This window comes from Oryzias latipes, chromosome 21 (genome assembly GCF_002234675.1).
Source record: "Oryzias latipes chromosome 21, ASM223467v1".
In the NCBI taxonomy this organism is placed as follows: Eukaryota; Metazoa; Chordata; class Actinopteri; order Beloniformes; family Adrianichthyidae; genus Oryzias; species Oryzias latipes.
Window position 1 is genome coordinate 8,135,165 of NC_019879.2, and position 20,696 is coordinate 8,155,860.

The 20,696-nt window shown below is 40.5% G+C and overlaps 1 protein-coding gene across 1 annotated transcript in view; it reads right to left on the reverse strand.

The window, feature by feature from the left end:
* klf12 (Kruppel like factor 12) overlaps positions 1-20,696 on the reverse strand; it is a 62,931-nt gene that overhangs the window by 32,573 nt on the left and 9,662 nt on the right. Inside the window, exon 2 of the mRNA XM_011489305.3 lies at positions 8,017-8,099. Coding sequence (XP_011487607.1) covers positions 8,017-8,082 — 66 coding nt within the window. The 5' untranslated portion in view covers positions 8,083-8,099. The remainder of the gene's footprint in view (positions 1-8,016; positions 8,100-20,696) is intronic.

Consider the following 20,696-nt stretch of genomic DNA (forward strand, 5'->3'; position numbering starts at 1 on the left):
AAAAGCAGAAGAAGCCCCTCCCTGCTTGCTCTGTGTGAACACAAGGACCAAATGTGTGTTCTTGATCACGTGTTTAGTCCGTTCTTGAGCGCTGCCAAATTCCTGGTGTGTGCGTAACTTCAAACACACCAGTGAGGCCAAAAATCTGGTATGTTGCCAAACTACAGTCAAGCATTAAGCTGTATATCACAAACTTTTTGCAGTGATGCTTAAGTAAAATAAGGAGAAGCCACATTTCTAACATTTATTCAGCCTTTAAACTGTCTTCATCCAGGCCCTGAAGATAGAGTAATGCCCGATGAAACAAGAGCTACCACGTCTCTCAAAGTCTCCTCATTTCACTTCTTTACTATTGACGTAGGCCGTTCTCTCTGTGCCCTTCCCTCCTGCTTTCCATGACTCCCACTCTCTTGGCTTTCCGTGTACATCTCCTAAATCCCCTTTGTGACGGTGGAAAAACATCATCTGGGCTCAATTTCCTGACTGTCTCCTTCTGTCTCCCAGCGATGGGAGACCTAAGGCCAATGCCGGTGGCTTCTAGTATTCACGTCTTAAACGTAACACCATACAGGCTGTAGCACAAGCACTCTATCCGTCTGCAGGTTCCAAGAACCATTTGGGTGAATCAGCAAGGACCATGCATGGCATTAAAGATTATTTTGCTTTTTATTTTTTCTTCAACTGCAATTTTTCAGGAGTCATATCCACAAGAAATGATTTTGACAAATGGGAGTGGATTGCTACTTTGTGTGGTGAGTGGTGTGCATTCACATCAGCAAAGAATCACCAAGAACCATCAGAAAAAACACTGAAAATCCAAGGGAGTTCAATATTTTTGCAGTTGAAAACAAATATTAGCATTGAGCAATAACTGCTGCAATTAAAATACAAAATAAAAGAAGCAAAAATAAAATACATTAAATGCTAAACCAGCTTTGAACATTGTGTTAAACCTTAAACTCAACTGGAAACTACACTTTTTCTGAATCTAGAAGGCCAATGTTATAAGCTTTATTTTAAATATTTATATGACTAATCTTTGGCAAAGTTTAAAGAAACACATTTTTTTATGAATTACTTTTGTGTTTCTCCCTTTTGTGTGAGAGAACTCCAAAAATAGCAGCAAAAACAACGCAAAACCTGGGACATAGTCTCTTCATCCTGACCAATTGATATGATTTGTTATATTTTTATAACTCAAGAACAGCTTTTCTATCTTTTATGGTTTCTGTACATGTTGCATTATGGTTAAAAAAGTTTAACTTTGCTTAAAATTGATTTCTTAAGAAATTGTAAAATGCACTAAATATTACACAGAATCAAACTGAGAACACATTGTGGGTGGTTTGTATTAACCTTATCTTAAAGTACTTAACCAGACACAGAGAACCTGGAAATTGACCTGATCCAGGTTATGAGCTTGTGAGATGGTATATTTCATAGCTCCCAGATTGTTTTTCAACTGAGAAGGGGTCAAGCATTGAGACTGTTCTTTCTCTTCTCTGGTTGTAATTTTCCTGCATAGACTAGTAATACGTTGACAAATATGATGTTGAAAAGGAGACTATGACTAATATTTATGTAATAAAAGCTAAAAAGGGTTAAAATTAACGTTTTTTTAAATTTATGTTTGTATAACCTTTAAAAACTTCTTTTTTCAAATTCCAGTTTTTGATTTTTTTTGCTGTGCTTTTCTGTCACATTCACATTAGTTTGACCTGATGTTTTTTTTTTTTTTTTGGTGGTTGGTTTGGATCTGTACAGGTAAAAAAATTGAGTTAAAAATGAACTTAACTTCCCTTGTTTTATTAAGGTTACTGTAAAAAAAAAAGAAGCAGTTGACGTTGCGGAGAAAAAAGTGGAAAAGTTAAATAATGCAATATTATTATTGGATTGTGGAGATCAGCTGATTAATGTGGCCACAATGACAAACTCTGTATAAAGCAGCTGATGTTAATAAGCTGATCTCATTTTGTGACCCAGTCTGAACCGACAACACGCTAACTTTTAGAGAGGAAAAGGACATTTTAGAGGTATTTGTTCATTCATCCAAACAATTAAACAGCATAAATGATTATCTTACAACACGATCATATTCACTTGTCATATTTTTGTGTCCATAATCTCAAAATAACTTGCAAATGGCCTTGTATTTAAGAAGAAATTGGACATAAAGCATCAGTTAGGATGACAAAACTGCAGAATAAAGTTTTCTCTGTGGCTCTCTTTTTTTACTGCACCTACTTGTTTAGTAGATTTCCATATTTTAACCAATATTCCTTTTTAGATTTATCCAAAAGTCTATTGTCTGGTGATTAAATCAAGTTTTTTTTTTTTTTAAATAAATGTCACAGTGTTAGTTAAAACATTTGTTTGTGAAGAAAAATACCCTTTGTGTTTCCTTACATCAACTCCTGATTTAGTCTTCGTCAACAGAGCCTGGAGCTGCCCTCCAGCTGCATGCTCATGATCTTTGTGTTTGCGTTTCCTGCGTACCATAGTCCGCCTGGAGCTACACTGCCTGATGGCTTTGAAGCCATTGATTCCTCTGAGGCGGATATTCAAACATATTGTTGTTTTCTCTGATGAAAAATGACCACTGATCACATCCAGTTCAAACCGCTCTTCCAACAAGTCAAGATTTTACCAGAGACCCAACCTTTAGCTTAACTAAACAGTTTGGGACTCAGAGAAGGTCAACAATACTCATAAAAGGTCATGACGGTGCATTTATAGAAGCATGACAGGCAGGTTAGCAGACTACGCTAACCACTTAAGTGTATTATATGGATGACCCTCCCTCCTTACTAACAAACTACTAAAAAACTATCTAGTGCCATGGATTCTAAAGTAATTCGGAAGCAATTTTACGAATCCACTGTGTTCATATGATGAAAACCTGGATGGTGTATAAAATAATAAATTAAAATACCTTTTTTTACAAAAATTGTTTAAACACAATTCATTGTGGTATATATTTGCCAATCTAGTGAGCATTAAGGCACACTGGTTTTTTTGCAAAGAGTTCTGGGAAATTTCTAGGGGACTAGATTTTAGAATTGTGGCTTCGGACAGCTCTATAAAATAATGCACTATGTAGTGAGGAAGAAAAGAACTTGGACACAACCGACATTGTTAGCTGTGCTATGTCTCCACTTACAATATTGCCCTTTTATGTAGCCAAAGCCTCACAGTTGTCTCTCATCAGTCTTTCCTTATGAATTATTGAAACTGAATTAAGAACAGCTTGTGACTGGTTTAAGACAGTGAGAAGTTTGTTCCTTAATTGATGCTAAAATGTGCACACATTACATAATGACTTCAATACTCAAGATGCTCATCAGAAGAAGGAAAAGGTGCAAAGGTTTGCAGACACTTTAAAAACTACCTTGTGAGGTAATTGCCATGAAAAAAAAAGACTGAAATTTAGATTTGTGGCTCTGCTGCAGTCAATCTTTTCAACTCTTAAACCCATAATCACATGCACCCATACGGATCTGGAACAAAGGGGGTTTTTGCTGATTTTTGGGTGTTCCGGGCCCGTGGAAGGTCGTAGACAAGTGCGGCCGCATCTTACGGGGAGCGCAGGTGTGTTTTGCAGCTCCCTTGAGGGTCGTGCAGGTCCCTCAAGTGACATTATCAAGATCATAAAGTGTTTGTAAGAATAATGTAAGTTACACGCAAATATGATGTACAAGTGATTCTGTCGCTGATGCTGTCGCCAGACTCTTGTCATTCGTAAGGTGCACATACTGGCTCCACTTGATACAAAAGTGCCCGTAGGATGTCCAGACAAAGTGCGCTCTGTCTAATTTCCTTATTTGTAACAGTCAGACTGCAAGCACAGTGTTTGTACTTATCATGTGAACAGCACTAACGAGCCCCTTGCGCAGGGCTCTGGGTAAGGGGTGGTTGAAAAAAACAAAAAATCTGTACGACACGCCTGTGTCTCACATCCCGTGAGACAAAACCAGCCACCCGTAAGGCAGTTATGACTACAACAGGAGTAAATTAAGCCAGGTAAAGTCGATTTAAGGCGGGGGAAAATATTTTCCAATTTTGTCATGATTTACTAAAACGTAGTAAAGGTAAAATGGGTAGCATTGGATAACACACAATGTCAAAATGAGATTGAATAATAATATCGGGAGTGTTCTGACATCCTACAATCTTAGCCCATTAGCCAACTTGTTGACTAAGGTTGTTTGCTGTTAACAAAAACGAATAAACAAGACTGAAAAAAAAGAATAAAAAATTGTATAAAAGGTAAACCTGAATAATTGTAATGATCTATTATGGCCTCTACAAGATGTGTACCAGTAAACACAAAAAATAGCTTAGAGGTCAATGTGATGCTATAAAAAAGTGACTAAAATAGCCTCCAAGTCAAAGTTGGGTCAAATGTTTTTACTATTATGCACTCTGAGTGTAGGGTTCATATTTTAATAAAGGAAGCTTAAAATAACCATTAACTCGTCCAAAGTTCTCTTGGTGATGCGAAAGAAAAGATCAAAACATCAATGTCAGAAAAAGAGGAAACCAGAAGCGGTTTGCATTTTGGGGTCAGGTTTTTCACACAGCTTCAAACCAGCAGAAATGGAAAACTGCAGCCACCTCCGCTTTTGTTTTGACAGATAGAAACACATGCGTGTGCTCCGTCCTACACATCCTTGCGCACACTGACACACATACACAGATACCCTCAACCCGCCTACCTGCCTTTCTCCTCACGCATTGTCTTTATTAGGGGATGCTGGGTAGAGGGACAGATTTTCCAGCCCCTTTCAGGCAAATTATTGAACAGGAGGAGCGTTTCCAGCAAGCCTTTGGCCCCACGCCATCCAAATGAAGACCACATTCCTGCAGCAGTCTAAACTGTCTGTCTCCGTCTGAAGGGTAGCTCAGTCTGTGAGGGCAAGATGGGATCTCGGAGCACTTCAAAGCTGTGTGAACTGCAGCACTCACATCCTGTCTCTGACTGACATCAGTACATGTGGAATAATTGTTCAAACCCCAGGTATTAGGTGTCAGCGCGAGCTCTCAAATCATTGGTCCACAGCTGTGGGCAGGACATCCAGAGGAGAACCATCTGTTGCAGGTCTCAACTTTTCAGACATGCTGAGAAGAATTCATCTCCTATCAATAAAAAGGGCTTTTACTGCCAGACTAGTCTATAAAAGAACTACAATAGCATAATTAGTTATTAGCAATTGTCACTTTGTGCATGCATCATTATGAGGTTGATCTTAATAGAAGATATAGCACCATTCTCCCACAAATCCCTCCTGGTGATAAAGTATGCGCAGAATTGTCATTGATATGTTATTAATGGAAATCAATAATGACTGAACTCTAATTCCTCATGATTACAAATATGAAGTGGTGTGCGCCCACTGTGCACAGCTGTGGTAGAAACACAGAGCCACACAGCCCTTGTAACCTAGCAACAGCTTCAGTGTGTAACAAGTCCACTTTATATGTGGGTACGTCAGACCAAAGAGCAACCAAACTGCATGTAGGCTTCATGTTCCTTTTTTTTTTTAACTAGTGAGGCCAACAAACAGGGGTACTATAAAAAATCAACTTAAAAGTAGACCACAGTTTTACCACATCAGCTTTTTCCTTATTAATGCAAGAATATATCATTAGACTTTCATTTACGTCTCAAACATAAACCGGTTTAACCAATACTGAGAGATCCTCCCATTTGGGTTTCCCATTGGTTTGGCAGCTAAATAGAAAGTGACCTTATAATTAGAGGTTTTTACATAATCAGGTTGAAAACAAGTGTGAGGGGAGCTTGAAAGGGCACATCCACATCACGACTGGTCTGGATCAAAGTTTCAGATAGGCTTCTTCATTTAGAAAGTTTTGAAAAATCAGTTGACCTTTGGTCCAAATAAATTAACTCAAAATTTGTGGATTTAATTTCAAGTAGAAAAAGTCAAACAAATCCCACAGGGAGGATCAAAAAATTGTTTTAATTCAAGAAAAATGGTTTTAAACAGTGTGGCAAAAAAAAGTAAAGAGGTACGTGTGTCTATTGATATTGATTGAGAAGACTAGTTTAGCTCTAATTTATTTTTCTCTAAGAATTTTTTTTTCCTTTCTTTTTTGGGTGTGTGTGGGGGGGTGTATGTGTCCTTATTACTCTGCGATGGACTGGCAAACTGACCAGGATGTAGCCTGCCTTCAACCAACAGTGGTTGGGTATACTCCAACGACCCCATGACCCCAAAATTGTAAGTAAGTAGGCTGAGCTGCTTTTTTAACATTGTGTGCAAAACCAAACCACATGAATATATTACGTTTTTCAGCCCTTTCAGCTAAACTAAACAGCATACCAGTCCAAAAGACTGAGGTAAGAACTAAGGCAGAGGTGGCTTTGGCACCTGGCTCGGATGCCTCTTGGACGCCTCCCTGGGGAGGTGTTTGGGAACATGTCCCACTGGGCTGAGACCTCAGGGAAGACCTAGCTCATGCTCTCGGCTGAACTGGGAGGACTTCTGGATCCTTATGGAGGAGTTGGAGGTAGTGACCCCAGGAGAGGAAGGTCTGAGCATCTTTACCAAAGCCAACATGAGCAGAAGAAAATGGATTGATGGATAGTTCTAAGATAGCTTTACTTTAAAGAATTATGACTTTTGAATTTTAAAATTCACACGAGTCTAACATGAATGTTGACTTCTTATTGGAAGTATAGAGAGGCTTCATTTCATGAAATAACAGTTCTACATTTTTGCATGTAAAAAAAATAACTAAAGTGAAAGTTGGTCTGGAAAGAAAATGTGATTTTGTTCATTATGTATCCTTTAGAAGGTCTTTCGTAAAATATAATCATATTAAATGTTGAAATTTAAACAGCAATCAAGACTTACAGGGATTAACTGCTTGAGCAACACTCAATGTCCCACTCCCATCTTTATTTTAAATCTATTTTCAAAACGTTCCCAGTGGTCTTTAAATTAGGATTATGCCATTTTTTTAGACAACATTAAAAAAAAACTGTATCGTTTTTTTAGAACATAGTTTCTGCAGAACGGATGTAGTTCATTGGAAATTTGGCTCTGACTGTTGGGAAATAGCAACCCCACCTCCCCTTTCCCTTCCCAGTTACTAAGAACTCTATTTTTATGTGCTCTCCTGCTAGCTTACAGCCCCTCCCGCCCCCAACATTACAGGTGAAACAAATGGTGAGCAATATTGGAGCTATCCAGCTGTTCAGTTTTGAGCCAGATGCCAGCTCAGACTAGAAAAACATCAATTGAGATGTAGATTTAGTCGTCTATAGGGGGATGCATCAGAATGGAGAAAACTTGTTGCCCCATAGTGTATTTTCTAGGTCACAAAAACGTTTTTTTTTTTTTAAAAACAGCATTACTTTTCTGCTCCTTATTCACTGCAATTTGAATAAAAACATACATGGCCTCCATCATCAGAAAAATGCTTCGAGAACATGTTAAAACACAAAAAATATCATTTTCATTCCAGTGGGTCTCTAAAGGTCTATAAGAGAAGGTATAGCAACTGGTTGCAAATAAACACATACACTGTTTATTTGTTTTTATTTACATGTATATAACGTATTTTTTTCAAAAAATGTATCTTTTTAGGTGTGTTTTGTCTTAAAAGAGATTAAAGAGGTCTTAAGATGTGAAATGTGGAAACTGGTGGGTTCTCCTGCTTGTGTAGGAAGGAGGAATGGACACAAAACAGGATTGAGGGTTTCACATGCAGTCCTGAGAGCAGCAACAACATCTGTGCTTTCACCCCAAGCCAGGACTCTGCCGGCCCCAGTCACCTCCTCAAAAGACCCCACTGCATTCTTGCTACAGCTGCGGCTCTCCTCCCTTTGCTCACTACCATCCTCTCCAACCACTCCTCTCAGCCCCACACTCAGTCACTGACTTGCTCAGGCCTGGAAGTGATTATCAGCCTATTGCCAAAAGGAGGAAAAAAGGAAAGCAGGAAAAAAAGGGAATTGTCTGGAAAACGACTCCCCTCTTGCTCTCTTACCCCTTGTTCCGATTCCAGGGGCTCAGCTTTGACTCGGACTGCAGGCATTCCGTCAAGCATTAACATCCTGCTTCTTAGGCTGCCTGTGAAGGAACACAGAAGAAGTGTAAGACGGGTGTTTTAGCATGACTAAGCAGGTCCCACACTTGGTTATTCACACTTGGACATTATCAATTTTTTTCCCATTTTTTTTCCGCTCGAGCTGCCCCAAGAAACAAACACATTTTTAAATCAACACGATTCCACATTTCTAAATCACCAGAATCTGACAGACATCTGTGGAAGCTCAGTCGGCTCACAGCACGACTCCTTAATAATTTTCAGCATCCTGGTGGGATGCTGCGAGACTAACTTAATAACTCAGAGCAAAATCCTCTTAAGACTTCAGAGCAATAGTGAGTTACACAACAATTTCCTCTGCAAAAGACCTTGCTGCAGTCTTTCTACTAGTGACTGTGCACAATACCATTCAAAAGTCAGGCTCATTCAGTTAGACCAAGTTTTTTTAGCTTTATGCTTTTAAAAAGCCTTACAGGCTGGAACACTAGTTCTGCCAGCGTGTGTCAGGAAAGCGCCCCAGAGATCTTGTCCCCTCGGTTCCTTGCTGCGTCTTTAAAAATGATACTCGGATGAAGCCAATGAAAACAATGCGTGTTTCGCTGGGCTGAGGTCCGACCTGGAGTAACCCTCCCTCTTATTATTTTAGCAGGACTACATGGAAGAATGCAAGCCTAGCAAATAGCCGGTAAACATCTCTATTACTCTTTGTTGCTAGCAATACATTTCTGATACCCCTACCTCATAAGCATGATCCGAACCAGCATAAAAAAAAACATTGGATGTAATTTGGTCCACGTTTTCTAACATGTAGTTCATCATCATTCCACTAGGGGCAGTGGAGGGGCTTTTCCTGCTCATTTCAAAATGGCTGCTTCCGTGAAACCTCCTACACTTTTGTTTAATTTTATGTGTTGTGTATTGATATTTTATATTGATTCACAACTTTGTTAATAAAGTTTATTTGAAAGGAAAGAAAAAAAGACTTGGTGGGAAGGTTTTGGTAATATTCCTAAGTTTATGGTGACAATAACTCATCTATTGTTATTCATTTTTAAATGCATACTTGCTTTATTAAAATAATGTAAATTTTGTTGATAATTAATTCTGTACAATACAGTTACTCCATGTTAAAAATATGTGGATCAACCTTAAGACGGTGGGTAAATAAGGTGCTTTTTACCTAAACACTCAAGTCAATATTTTTGTGTCTTAAACTAACCTTTTTGTGAGCTAAAACTTCATAAATCACCTAATGTATCATAATTGATACCATCTGTATCTCATTAAAAAACTGTGTGCATTCTATCAAAACATCTCATCCTCAAAAAATTGCATTTTCCGTCAAGTCTTTCAAATAGTGGACTTAACTGGGTTAATGATGGGCCGTTTTTCTATGCAGATGATATTTTGACATTCTTTTACGCCAAACATCCCACTAGGTTTTATTGTCCTTTCATAAAACAACAACAAATGGGCTATAACAGGATGATCCATGCATCACTCTCAGTTTTTGGAGAAGAATGAAAATCGTGGCTGTTCTGTTCAGTGGAGGTAGAGAAAGGAGGATTTATTCTCTCAATCTGCAACCTCCCCCCCTCCCAGATCTCGCCTCACAGGTCTAACTCCCTCAGGTACCCTGGCTGTGCCGCTATTGTATTGTTGTCCAGGATGTCCTTCGGCTTCAGGACTTGGTAGGCCCAGATAGGGTTACCATGGTAACGGTTGGCGGGTGGAGCTGCAGCCTCAGTCCTGCCTTGAGCCATGTGTTGAGGAGAAGGAAGAGAGCAGGGTACTGATTCACCCAGAAAGTGTGATTTGTTTTGTTTGGATCACTGTCATTCTGGGATTTCATGCTCACTGGAGGGGAGAAAACGAAATAGAAATTTTCCCCAAAAGAACATTGCCAAAAGTTACCGTGTAAAGCCTGAAAAGTTGATCTTTTGCACAAAATCGTTTTTTAAATGTGCACCTGCATTGTCCAGCCGAAAAAGGCAGTCTTAAAAGGAAACAACCATTTCTTTGTGCCCTAAATCCAATTAATCCAGTTGTGTGCGAGCACTTTCCTTATGAACTGCCCTGCTGAGGGCCATTCATAGGAAATCAATGGCAACTGCACCGCTCTGCTTGTGACTGCAATGACCAAAGAGCTAACAGCAGTGACAGACACCTAAGAGTGCGTAATGAGCCAACACGGGAGCCTTGCACACCGAGGCAGGCAAATTTTTTGAAGTCAAGTTTTTTTTGCGCCCACAAGAGGATAATCTCTGCCAGCTGAGAATCACAAATATCAAAAACAGGAACAAGAGCTGTGTCTGAAATGAGGACAATTCAAACACGGCGCAGGCAGTGCTTCACCACCAAATTGGCCTTTTCTGGTGGAAGGTTGAGCGCACCGTCCGTCAGTGCTATGAGGCGCTGTGTGTGGGAGATAGGGGAGGGGGAGCCAGAAGGAAACGGGGAAGATTAAGATCACCTTTTTCCATTTGCTGCACTCTGAAATGAAATGGACATCCCAGGTGTGTGGGGGAGCCCGCAGAGAGAGGAGAGCAGTGGAGTGTTAAGGTATCTCATTTTTTCCTCCTTCTCCCCCCAAAAAAACATATCTTGGGGGGACTATAACGAAGCAGGTGAGGGCAATTTTGACAACAAAAAACACGCTTTACTGATATGTTTCAATATTTTCCATTTTCCTGTTGGTGATGAAAAAGTCTGGATTCTTGAAATTTTGTTATTTTAGTCAGAAGTTATCTCCAATCGAAAAAAGTTAAGACTACATTGAATAAATAGCTTATTGCATTCAGCCATACAACCATTATTTACATTAATTGCACCTTAAATGAGGAAATAACAGTTATTACAAATAAATAATAAAAAATATATTAATCATTTAAAGTGAAGCAACAAATGCTTAAACCCGTTTTTCATAGGTCACAAAGTGAAAGTGTGATGTCTCAATGATTCAAAGCGGAAGCAGTGGCAGACTCTGAACAAGTTCAAAATGCCAGAATAAAAACGGGAAGTCGTCGTTTTGATTGGACAATAAGATTAGTAGCTTTATAAAGCCTTGACTTTGTCCTCATTTAGCCTATTAACACACAGCATCCAGCATGGTGGCTTGTTGCTTTAACAAAAACATGGCTTAACCCTAGACATTTAAAAAAAATGAAAAGCTAAACTGAATCTCAAAAATTAGTATTCTTGTTTCCCTTGTTTATGAAATGATGAAATTATTTTTCTGCAAAACTGCATTTACATTAACAGTAAAAGTTTTCTTTAGTTTTTCCTCAAGTGATCATTTAATCTTACGTTGAAACAGAGATGGGAGAGTTCTATGGAAGCAGGGAGAGCTCAGGTGGAAGAAGTAAATTGTGTTATTTCTGTCCCACTCAGGACATACACTCTCATTTACTCCAGTGGTTCAGCGAGTACAGATTACGAACGGGACACAAAAACCTACTTTATGACTGGTTCTTAAAGACCCAGTCTTGAAAATTGTGTTTTTGGTGTTTTTACACGTGTTTTTGTGGTATTTTGTGGTCCTACCAAGAAAATGGTGTTTTTTACATGTTCTTTTGGCATTTCTCTGATGATGGCGGACATATATAAAGAATATTAAATTTAAAATTGTATTTGAGTATTTATTTCTAGACTCAGGAGCAGACAATAAAGTGTAATTTGAAAAAGATAGTTGTGACTTAGAAAATGCATTGGGTGGGCCACAAGCTTCCTGCTCTGCTCCATTCTGATGCATCCACTAGAAGATGACTAGATCCATTTAGGTCTTTGTTTTCCTTGTGCGAGCTGGCGTCAAAACTGTACGGTTGGAAAGCTCAATCGAAAAGTAAAGAATCCCATTTGGAAGAAAAGATTTTTCAAAGTGTGGGTTTCAGAAGAGGGCTGCTCGGTGGAGTAGTGGTTAGCCCTCTTGCTTACAGCAAGAAAGTCCTGGCTCAAATCCTGACTTAGTTCTTTGTGTTAGGAGTTAGCATGTTCTCCTTGTGCATAAGTGGGTTCACTTCAGCCTCCTCCCACAAAAACAAGCTTGGTGATTCTAAATTGTTCATGATGTACCGTACCCCATCTTTACCCAACAGTAGCTGGGTTGACCCCAAAAGGGACTCAGCAGGTTCTGAAGATGGATAGATGGTTCCAGAAGACATATGGTGCAATCAACCTAATTTTTATGTCTAAAGCCTCTTCTGTTAACATTGTAGATGTATTTTACTTTCAACAACTTTCTATATGTTATTAATTCTACTCCAATGTTTTTCAACATAGTGGACATTTATTTGCAGATACTTGTTCTCTGTTTACTCGATTTTACAGGTCTGCCACCATTATAGTGAAATTGTGTGAATGAAAAGGATTTGGAATCAACTGCTTTAACTTTTCTCCAGCAGAGCACAAACTGGAAAAAAAACCCAACCAGCAGTGGGTGGTGAGCATCACTGTGAGGTTGGGTGAAGGCAGGACCTGTTCCAAACTATTTCTGGTTGTTCAAAAACTATCGAAACAGTTTTTGTTCCAGGGAAACTGGGCTTTTGACAGCTTCATGGAATCCACCTCGCCTCGGTTCTGCCTGTCCATCAGCATGCCTTGTGCTGCGTTTAAGGGCCCATTTATTAGCTGCGATTTTCTAAACTTGAGTTTGCACAAACAAACAGTGTGGAATAGAAAGTTGAAGAAACCCTTTACTGCCATGCCTATGTCCTGCACTAGTTTTCCACAGCTGCTGCTACAGCCAATTGGGGGGGGCAATGAAAGGGTGGGGTGAATAAAGGGTGAGAGATGAGGAAGGATTGTGGAAGAGGATAGCAAAAGACGTTAGCATGGGTGGGAGTTGCTGGCAGAATCAAGAAGTTAAGGGAGCAATCAAGACTAGTTCGAGCGGTCGGAGGGGGGGGATTGTTTCATGAAGGGGGGCAGGAAGAGGGGGCAGAAGTCAAAGAAGCAAGAGAGAAGGGGAGGGAGAGAAAGAGGGTAGAAAGGGGACATGGAGCTGAGCCAAGGCCCGGTCCAACGCAAAGCTCACGGTGCAAGAATGCCAACAGGGCCCCTCCCACCCAGAACTGCACCGAGGAAACAAGGGAGAGCCAGAGGGGAAAGCGGGGAAACATTCTGAAACAATAAAGCCATGACTGACCACAGCTATGTGCAAATATGCACAAAAAAACGGAGCAGAAGTGTTTAGTGATGTGAGCATTTCCTGTGTTTTCCATGCAATGGCTGCTGCTGGCCTCTCTGCTGTGGCTCACTTCTCTCTTCTGAGCCTCTGGACGCCCCAGCGTGACACATTGGCCTAATAACCGGCCTGTAACTGCTGGGTCACAAGCATACAGCTCTATTACCTCCTCTGAGTTTCTGAAGCTGGAAAATATGAATTTAATCCAAGGTTCATCCACTTGAAGTCCCACTCCGATCATCTTTTGATCTATTTTAAAAGCGTTCCCAATGATCTTTTAATTATTATGCCGTTTTTAGCCAATAAGTTTTCTAGAAAATAGTTTCTGTAGAGTGGCAGTAGTTTTTTTTTTTTTTCATTCACCTGAGTGGTGAGCAGGACTATTGATGTTGTGTAAGCCAGGCCCCACACAGCTTACGACCCCTGCACACCCCTAACCCTAACATTACTGGTGCAACAAAAATGGCAACCAATATCTGAGCTTTCCAGCCGTCCAGATTTAAGCCGGATGCCAGATCGGATGAGAAAACACAGACGTACATGGATCTAGCCGTCTGCAAGCAGATGCATCCGAGTGGAGTGAATCAGGGAGCTTCTGGCTTGCCGTAGGAGCTTCTACACCCCACCTGATAGCTTCTTCGTAGAGCACTTTTGTCTGCTTTTAATAAAGACATACTCAGAAATGCAGTGTTGAGCTTCATTTTCTTTAAAAATGTCCTCCATCATGAGAAAACTGCTACAAGAACATGTTAAAAACATCAAAAACACGATTTCAATCACAGTGGGGCTTTAAAATAGGCATAAGAAATATGTTTTTACTATCTAGAGGGATTTTTATGAGCATTTGTAAAATCCAGATTGAAAGCACCCCAATTTGGTTTGCAAACAGCACAGACACAACAGAGCCGCAGCTGAATCACAGCTGGCTTTAAATCTTAACCCCGGTCTGATTCACGTCGAGCAGAGTCTATGCATGACCTCATCTACTTGGCCTAATTCTTGCTTGAGAGCTATTCAAATACTGTAGTTCCCTGTAGAGTTAATACTTAAAGAGAAACTTCACAGAGCAAAGTAATGGTACTTGTTTTGGTCAAAGGTCCAGCAGACTTCAGCCCACTCAGCGCCGTCTCGCAAAGCCAGACGTTGCTCTGCTGCATAAATAATAAACCGCCACAGCTGCAAACATGCACAAGCATAGTGAGAGATGATTAACATGGAATGGGAAAAAGTGTTGGTGCTTTAAGTAATAGCTGTTACACACTTTAGCAAGTTGCGTCTAATTAGCCAGTTTGTAGCAGGTGATGCAAAGCTTGATGTTCGTGCCGTAAAAAGAACAAATGTTGAGACTCCAACTACGAGTTCTTGTTTTTCTATTGTTGGGTAATATTTAAACTTCAACTCCGATCATCTTTTTATCTATTTTCACAGCGTTCCCAATGATCTCTTTATTAGGATTATGCCGTTTAAGCCCGAATCCAAAAACCTGCTGTTTTCTGAGACATAGTTTCTGCAGAGCAGCAGTAGTGAGTTATGGCCGGGACCGCTAGCGCAGAGGAACCCGACCCCTTTCCCCTCCCCAATGCAGAGAGCTCAGAGCAGGAAACTTGGCATTTTTTCTGGCTCAAATACAAACTTTTTCAAACAGCCTACTCCTGATTCACAAAGATTTAAATAAAGAATACTCAGAAATGCAATTTTAAGTGGAAATTTCTTCATGTATGTTCTCCATCATCAGAAAATTGCCCCAAAAGCGTTAAAAACCACAGTAAGTAGGAGTGTTTAGCGCTCAGACAGCTGAGGCAAATCTACCAAACTCCAAGGCTTCAGAGAATATTTTTCTCCATGATGCAACCAGATTTTTTGGCCTATCTCCACATTTTTATTTCATGACCAATTCACCACTGTTTTTTTCCCATCCTCTGATATACATCACTAACAATTTATCGCCAGACTTTTTTTTTTTTTCTACAGCTCCGGAAGGAGAATAACATTTACTTTCACACGACAGCAGAGCTTACTCATAAGTTACAGTAAGTGACCTATTTACCAAACCGATGGATTTCCCCTGTTACGTTTCCTACCCCCAAAAACCAGACGCAGCAGGTAAACAGTGATGACGGCGCTTGTCATGCGTGGATCTTGTGTTGACAGAGTGTGCTTTCCCAAGGCGGTCACTCCTGGATGTACTGATATAGACTGAGTTTTTTTTCTTCTTATCATTCTTGGCACTTTGTGAATGGTCTCAGAATGTCCATTTCATACGCTGTGTTTCTCTTTGGTGCAAGTGAAGTCTCTGAGATGCTTCTGGGACATTTTTTAAGGGGGTTAAAGAGTGCATAGTCCTGCTACTTTGCTGCTAATAAAAGTACAGACTTCTGTAAATGGCAGCATACACATACATCGTGCAGCGTTCATGCTTCACTCTGTAAAAAGCAGAAGGCAGAGACAGAGACGAAGTCCACTTTAAGGCTAAAAAAACCCCCAAAGATGCACTCAGCTGATGCTTTTACTGCACAAACTTCTGCTCATATCCTCAGAGAACAAAACCTGTTCCACAGAGAGAGAATAAAACAGTAATTATAACCAACCTAAACATGTTTTGGCGGTTTTTGAAGAGACAGAACTCACTTTATAAGAACTGAAAAATACACCAAAGTTTAGAAAACTTGAGGTCTTAAGGAGAATATTTTTAAAAAATAAAAGAAAAAACAGTTTTTGAAGATTTGGGAAAGGCATTGGTCACAACTGCCCTTGCGGGTGGATATGGGCAAACCTGTGTGGGGCACACAGGGGGGGGGGGCTTACAACATTTTAGGATCTTAGACCACAAGGTCAGTCTGTAGTGCAAAAATGTTCATGCATATTTTTTTTTTCTAAGGGCATGACCTGTAGCACACCGTTAGACAACATGTAAGGGTAGGTAGGGGTGAAGTAGGTGAGGGTACAGATTTGATCTTTTTTCGGTTCCCCCCGAACCCCGAGTACTGCGCAAAGAGCCTGTTCGTGCCCTTCAAATAACATGTGTGCACTTTGTGCAAACAACACAAAATACAGCTCAGTTTTCATGTTTTTATAAACCTCTTAAACGCATTCCCTTCTATTGACATCAAGTTTGCTTGAAACCCAATATCTCTCTGACTGCCATAAAAAAAAAAAAAACATAACTCATTCATGTCATGTTTTTAGTGGTGCAGCAGAGCATCAGTGAAAGAGTTTTTGTTAAACAAACTGAAACACATTAAGTCGACTGGAGGAGGAAGAACAAAGTGAAGGATTTATCCCCATTTAAAAAAAGAATGGCATGGTCGTGAAAAAGGCCAATCCCTGGCAACAATATGGCACTGACACACTGACAGTGAGAAAAATACAAAAGCAAGAGTAGTACTATTGAGTCACTTGGGGTCATGGCAGCATGGAAACAAAAGAAACATAAAATAAACATTTGTTACACCTACAGAGTAATAAAACCTTAAAATATTAAATTATGACAAATATGTCTTCAGTTTACCAACAGAAATCCAGCCTTTAACATGCACATATATTCGTAGCTGCCTAAGTCTAAACAGTATTATGTTGGCATGACAAAACTCAACAAGGAGAAACTTCCTGTTTGAGGCTGGTTGGAATACAGAAGCAACTGGAGCCCTTTTATTTTACATACTAACCTCTAGGCGGCGTCTAACACAAACCTCTTTAACCCAAATGGAAATTTGGCCAAATGCTTTTTATCTTTTGCCCCTGTGGATACATTTTATAGTATTCCCCCGTATTCGCGGGGGGGACGGACCAGTGACCCCCTGCGAATACGAAGAACCACCCCCATCCCCTATCGCGCGAAGAATGTCTGTCGTCGATCCTTAAACCCTTCTGAAACATTTCTGATTCTTTGTGAAACGTTTTAAAAAAAATATTGGCTCAACATAGTTTTTTAATATTCAGATTAATAGACTGTACTGTAGCGTACATTATGACACACATTGGGAGGTAAAACCAGGAGCCCATGCTTCCTGCTTCATCATTCAAGTGTGAGAGGTCAGGTTTCATCCATATTAAACACCGGATGATAATTATTCTCCACGATTATCTTCCTCAGAGTATCAGAATATTTTCTGACTGCGTCTAAGTCAGCTGATGCCCTTTCTCCATGCAGGGATACAAACTTCGGTTGGTAGCGATGCAGGAATGCGATGCAGGAATGCGATGCAGGAATGATGTGAAATATTCCCTTAGCAGCCGACGGGGAAGCTGACGGGCCGGCGTGCTCTTCATCTGCGGTCCCTTCCTCAGAAATTCCCGCAGCACCTTCTTTGGATGCAAAAGTCTCATATAAGCGTCTATGTCTGAGCTTTTGTGATGGACTGGAGAAGTCATGTGATTGAAAAAGAAAAAAACTTTGAATACATAAAGCCGCAAAAATTGAAACGCGAATAAGCGAGGGAACACTGTATGCAAATTTTCTAAAAGCTGGTGTTTGGCTACTATCAGCACGTCAAATTAATCAATTATCATTTAGGCTGCAGCTAATGTAAATTATGTTTTGTAAATTAACTTTTATGAATCTCATTATAGTTTATTTTTATTTATTTTTCAATTAAGTTGCTTTTGGTGGATTTTTTGCCCATAAAACTAGTAAGTGCCCAAGTAAAAATAAAATTAGGAAAAATTCTTAGAGAAAAATGTTCAACTTTTCTTCTGACCTCCTTGGACAAAATGTTGATAAAAGTAAAGATTCAGACAACTTGTAGCTCCAGAGATGTAACACATTAACAGTCAATGCTACCCTTTTGGTTTTTGACTTTTACCGAAACTTTTTCCTCCAGTCCACTTTTACACACCAAAGTATCTTTATTCCAGCCTGGTTAACATGCCTTGTAGGAACAGGCTCAAATGTGCCAGCATTTTAAGGCTTTAAATGTGGGCTCCTGAATATAGCATTAGCATATTTATTCTGCATTTATTACATAAATTGGAAACATCTTTATTTCGACTCTTTTAGGGGATTTATTTTCTTGTCCTACTTGGTTGTGGTGACAGTCTTTGCATTGTGGGTGTTAACTTCCTTTAGGGGACAAAAAAAAAAAGCTAGTTCCTGTGGTATTAACCACCAGTTAGGTTAAGTTCCAAGAAATAGACGGAAGTGATGGAAACACAACTGTCTGTGAGAGAAAAACGCAGAAAGTACAATCACCTGAGAAGAAATCACCTCCATTTATAGATGTGATAGTCCTGTAAATACACAGACGACGCACAATACACACGTGCACACTTGTAAGGCCCACGGAAGTTCCCATATTCTACTGGATTGCCCTTGGGTCCTTGCTATTTCTGCCAAGGGGAGATCCTGTGTCAGTAATCCTGTCAGGATGAGGGGGATGAGTTTGCCGGATGCAGCTCAAGTCCACTCCCTGCACCAGCACACACAAGCACAAACACACACATTTGGAACGTGTCACCACCAAAAACTAAAACAAAAAACTAAGCTAATGTTTTTCCCCCCAAAAAAATCAAGTTTTGATCAATAAAGCAGGGACCGTAAAGTCTGCACAAACAGTTATTCTACAGCATCTGTCGGTGCCCACCACTCCCTAATTCATTTATATGTTTAAAGGAACAGAACAGTTGGAGCATGCTCAGGCCCCAACTAAGCTCCGTGAGAAGTGTGAGACACCTCAAGCAGTGAGACTTGAGGTGTTAACTGTTGTTTAAGATCAACAGTTAACCGGAGCTTCGGCTCCCGTGTTGACAGTCTCTCGACTATCACAACTCTTCAGCCGTTTACGCACCTTACAGTAATCAACTGTTTATGCAATCACAGCGAATTCTGTTGCAGAGAAATCTGTCTTTGCGCCATTACGCAACATTTTGCGTTGGTAATTTATTGGATATCGGAAAAGTCAATTTGAAAAGCCACTTTTCTATGAGTCAGAATCATGTCGATTGTGTAAACAATTGAGGAGCTACGGTATGTCAAAGAGTGTGAATTATTTAAACCTTAGTCACATGCACCCATTCGAGGGATAACGCCTACGGGTGCTGTGGGTTTTGGGGTTGTCAGGGCCTGTGGAGGGAGGAGCAGCTGCATCTAAACCCTTGTCCTATCTTTTGGGGTCCAGATGACCCCACCCTTACATTGACGTGCAATCCTACCATGATAAAGGTTGAGAGGATTTCATGTAATCTATGGACACCAGTGAAGATCATTGAAAAAAAAAGGTTCGGTGCACTGTCTTGTGGGGTCCAGATGACCCCACTCCCAACGTTGGGAGTGGGGTCATCTGGACCCCACAAGATAGCACAAGGGTTAAAAAGAGCACACGTGTCTTGCAGGTCCCTTGAAGCTCGTGCAACCACCTTAACCCTTGTGCTATCCTAGGCACTTTAACATTGGGAGTTGGGTCATCTAGACCCACTAGACAGTGCGCTGAACCTTTTTTCTTCAATGATTTGTGAACCTCACTGGTGTCCATGGATTACATGAAATCTTTCCACCTTAGGGTGGGGTCATCTAAGATAGCACAAGGGTTAAGGGCCGTCATGGGGCCCCCTTCATACAGTACTCCAGTCTTAAGTAAGGTGGCTCCTTACTGATCACGCATAATGCTGCATGCACGGGGTGTGCAACTGACACGCAAGTGCCCATAAGATGTCCGCACAAACTACACATACACCTTTGACTAACACTAATGGGCTCCCTGCTCACTGAGTTGAGGAGTTGAAAAAAAATGTAAAATCCTTTTGACGTGCCTGCGTCTCACCTACTTCCCCCCCCTTACTTATTTGTAAATTTTGCTTATGTGTTCACTACAACCTGACGCCTGCAGCATGGCCATAGAAAGAAATGTGCATGACCATTTTTACCTGATTGGATCAACAGGTTGTCTATGATCTCAAAATTTCTTGCGGGCCATCTACTCTTGCTCAGTTTTCCCTTAGAGTCAGCCCTTATCCATATAAGGGGGCAGCCGGCAACATGGTTAAAGGGTTCATCGTAGAGCTGTGACGGTGTGGGATTTTTGACCAGTCATGGCTAACTCCTTACGGAGTGAAGGAGAACATTAATAAAAGGTTGCCCCCAGAAGAACGGTGATTGATTCTTCATTAAACCGCTCTGGAGTAGATCTGTGACTGTGTGGGATTTTGATCACTGCGGGGATGAAGCAGCAAGAATCGCAGTGTCAGAACTCTTGCGCGCCCCCCCAACACAAAGTCCGCATCGCGCACTTAAGGACGCACAGAGCTTGTAATGGAAATGAATACAATGGAAATTCCCAGAGAAGCTCTTGAAGTTTGAACACAGGATTCGCAGAAAAAGTAAGATATTTGCAAAGATGAATGTGTTTATTCTAGTTCAAATCACCCACCATATGCAGAACTTTAAAAACAAAACAAAAGGGGTGCGTGCGTTGAGTTCATCAACTTACCAACATGCAAGTTAGCC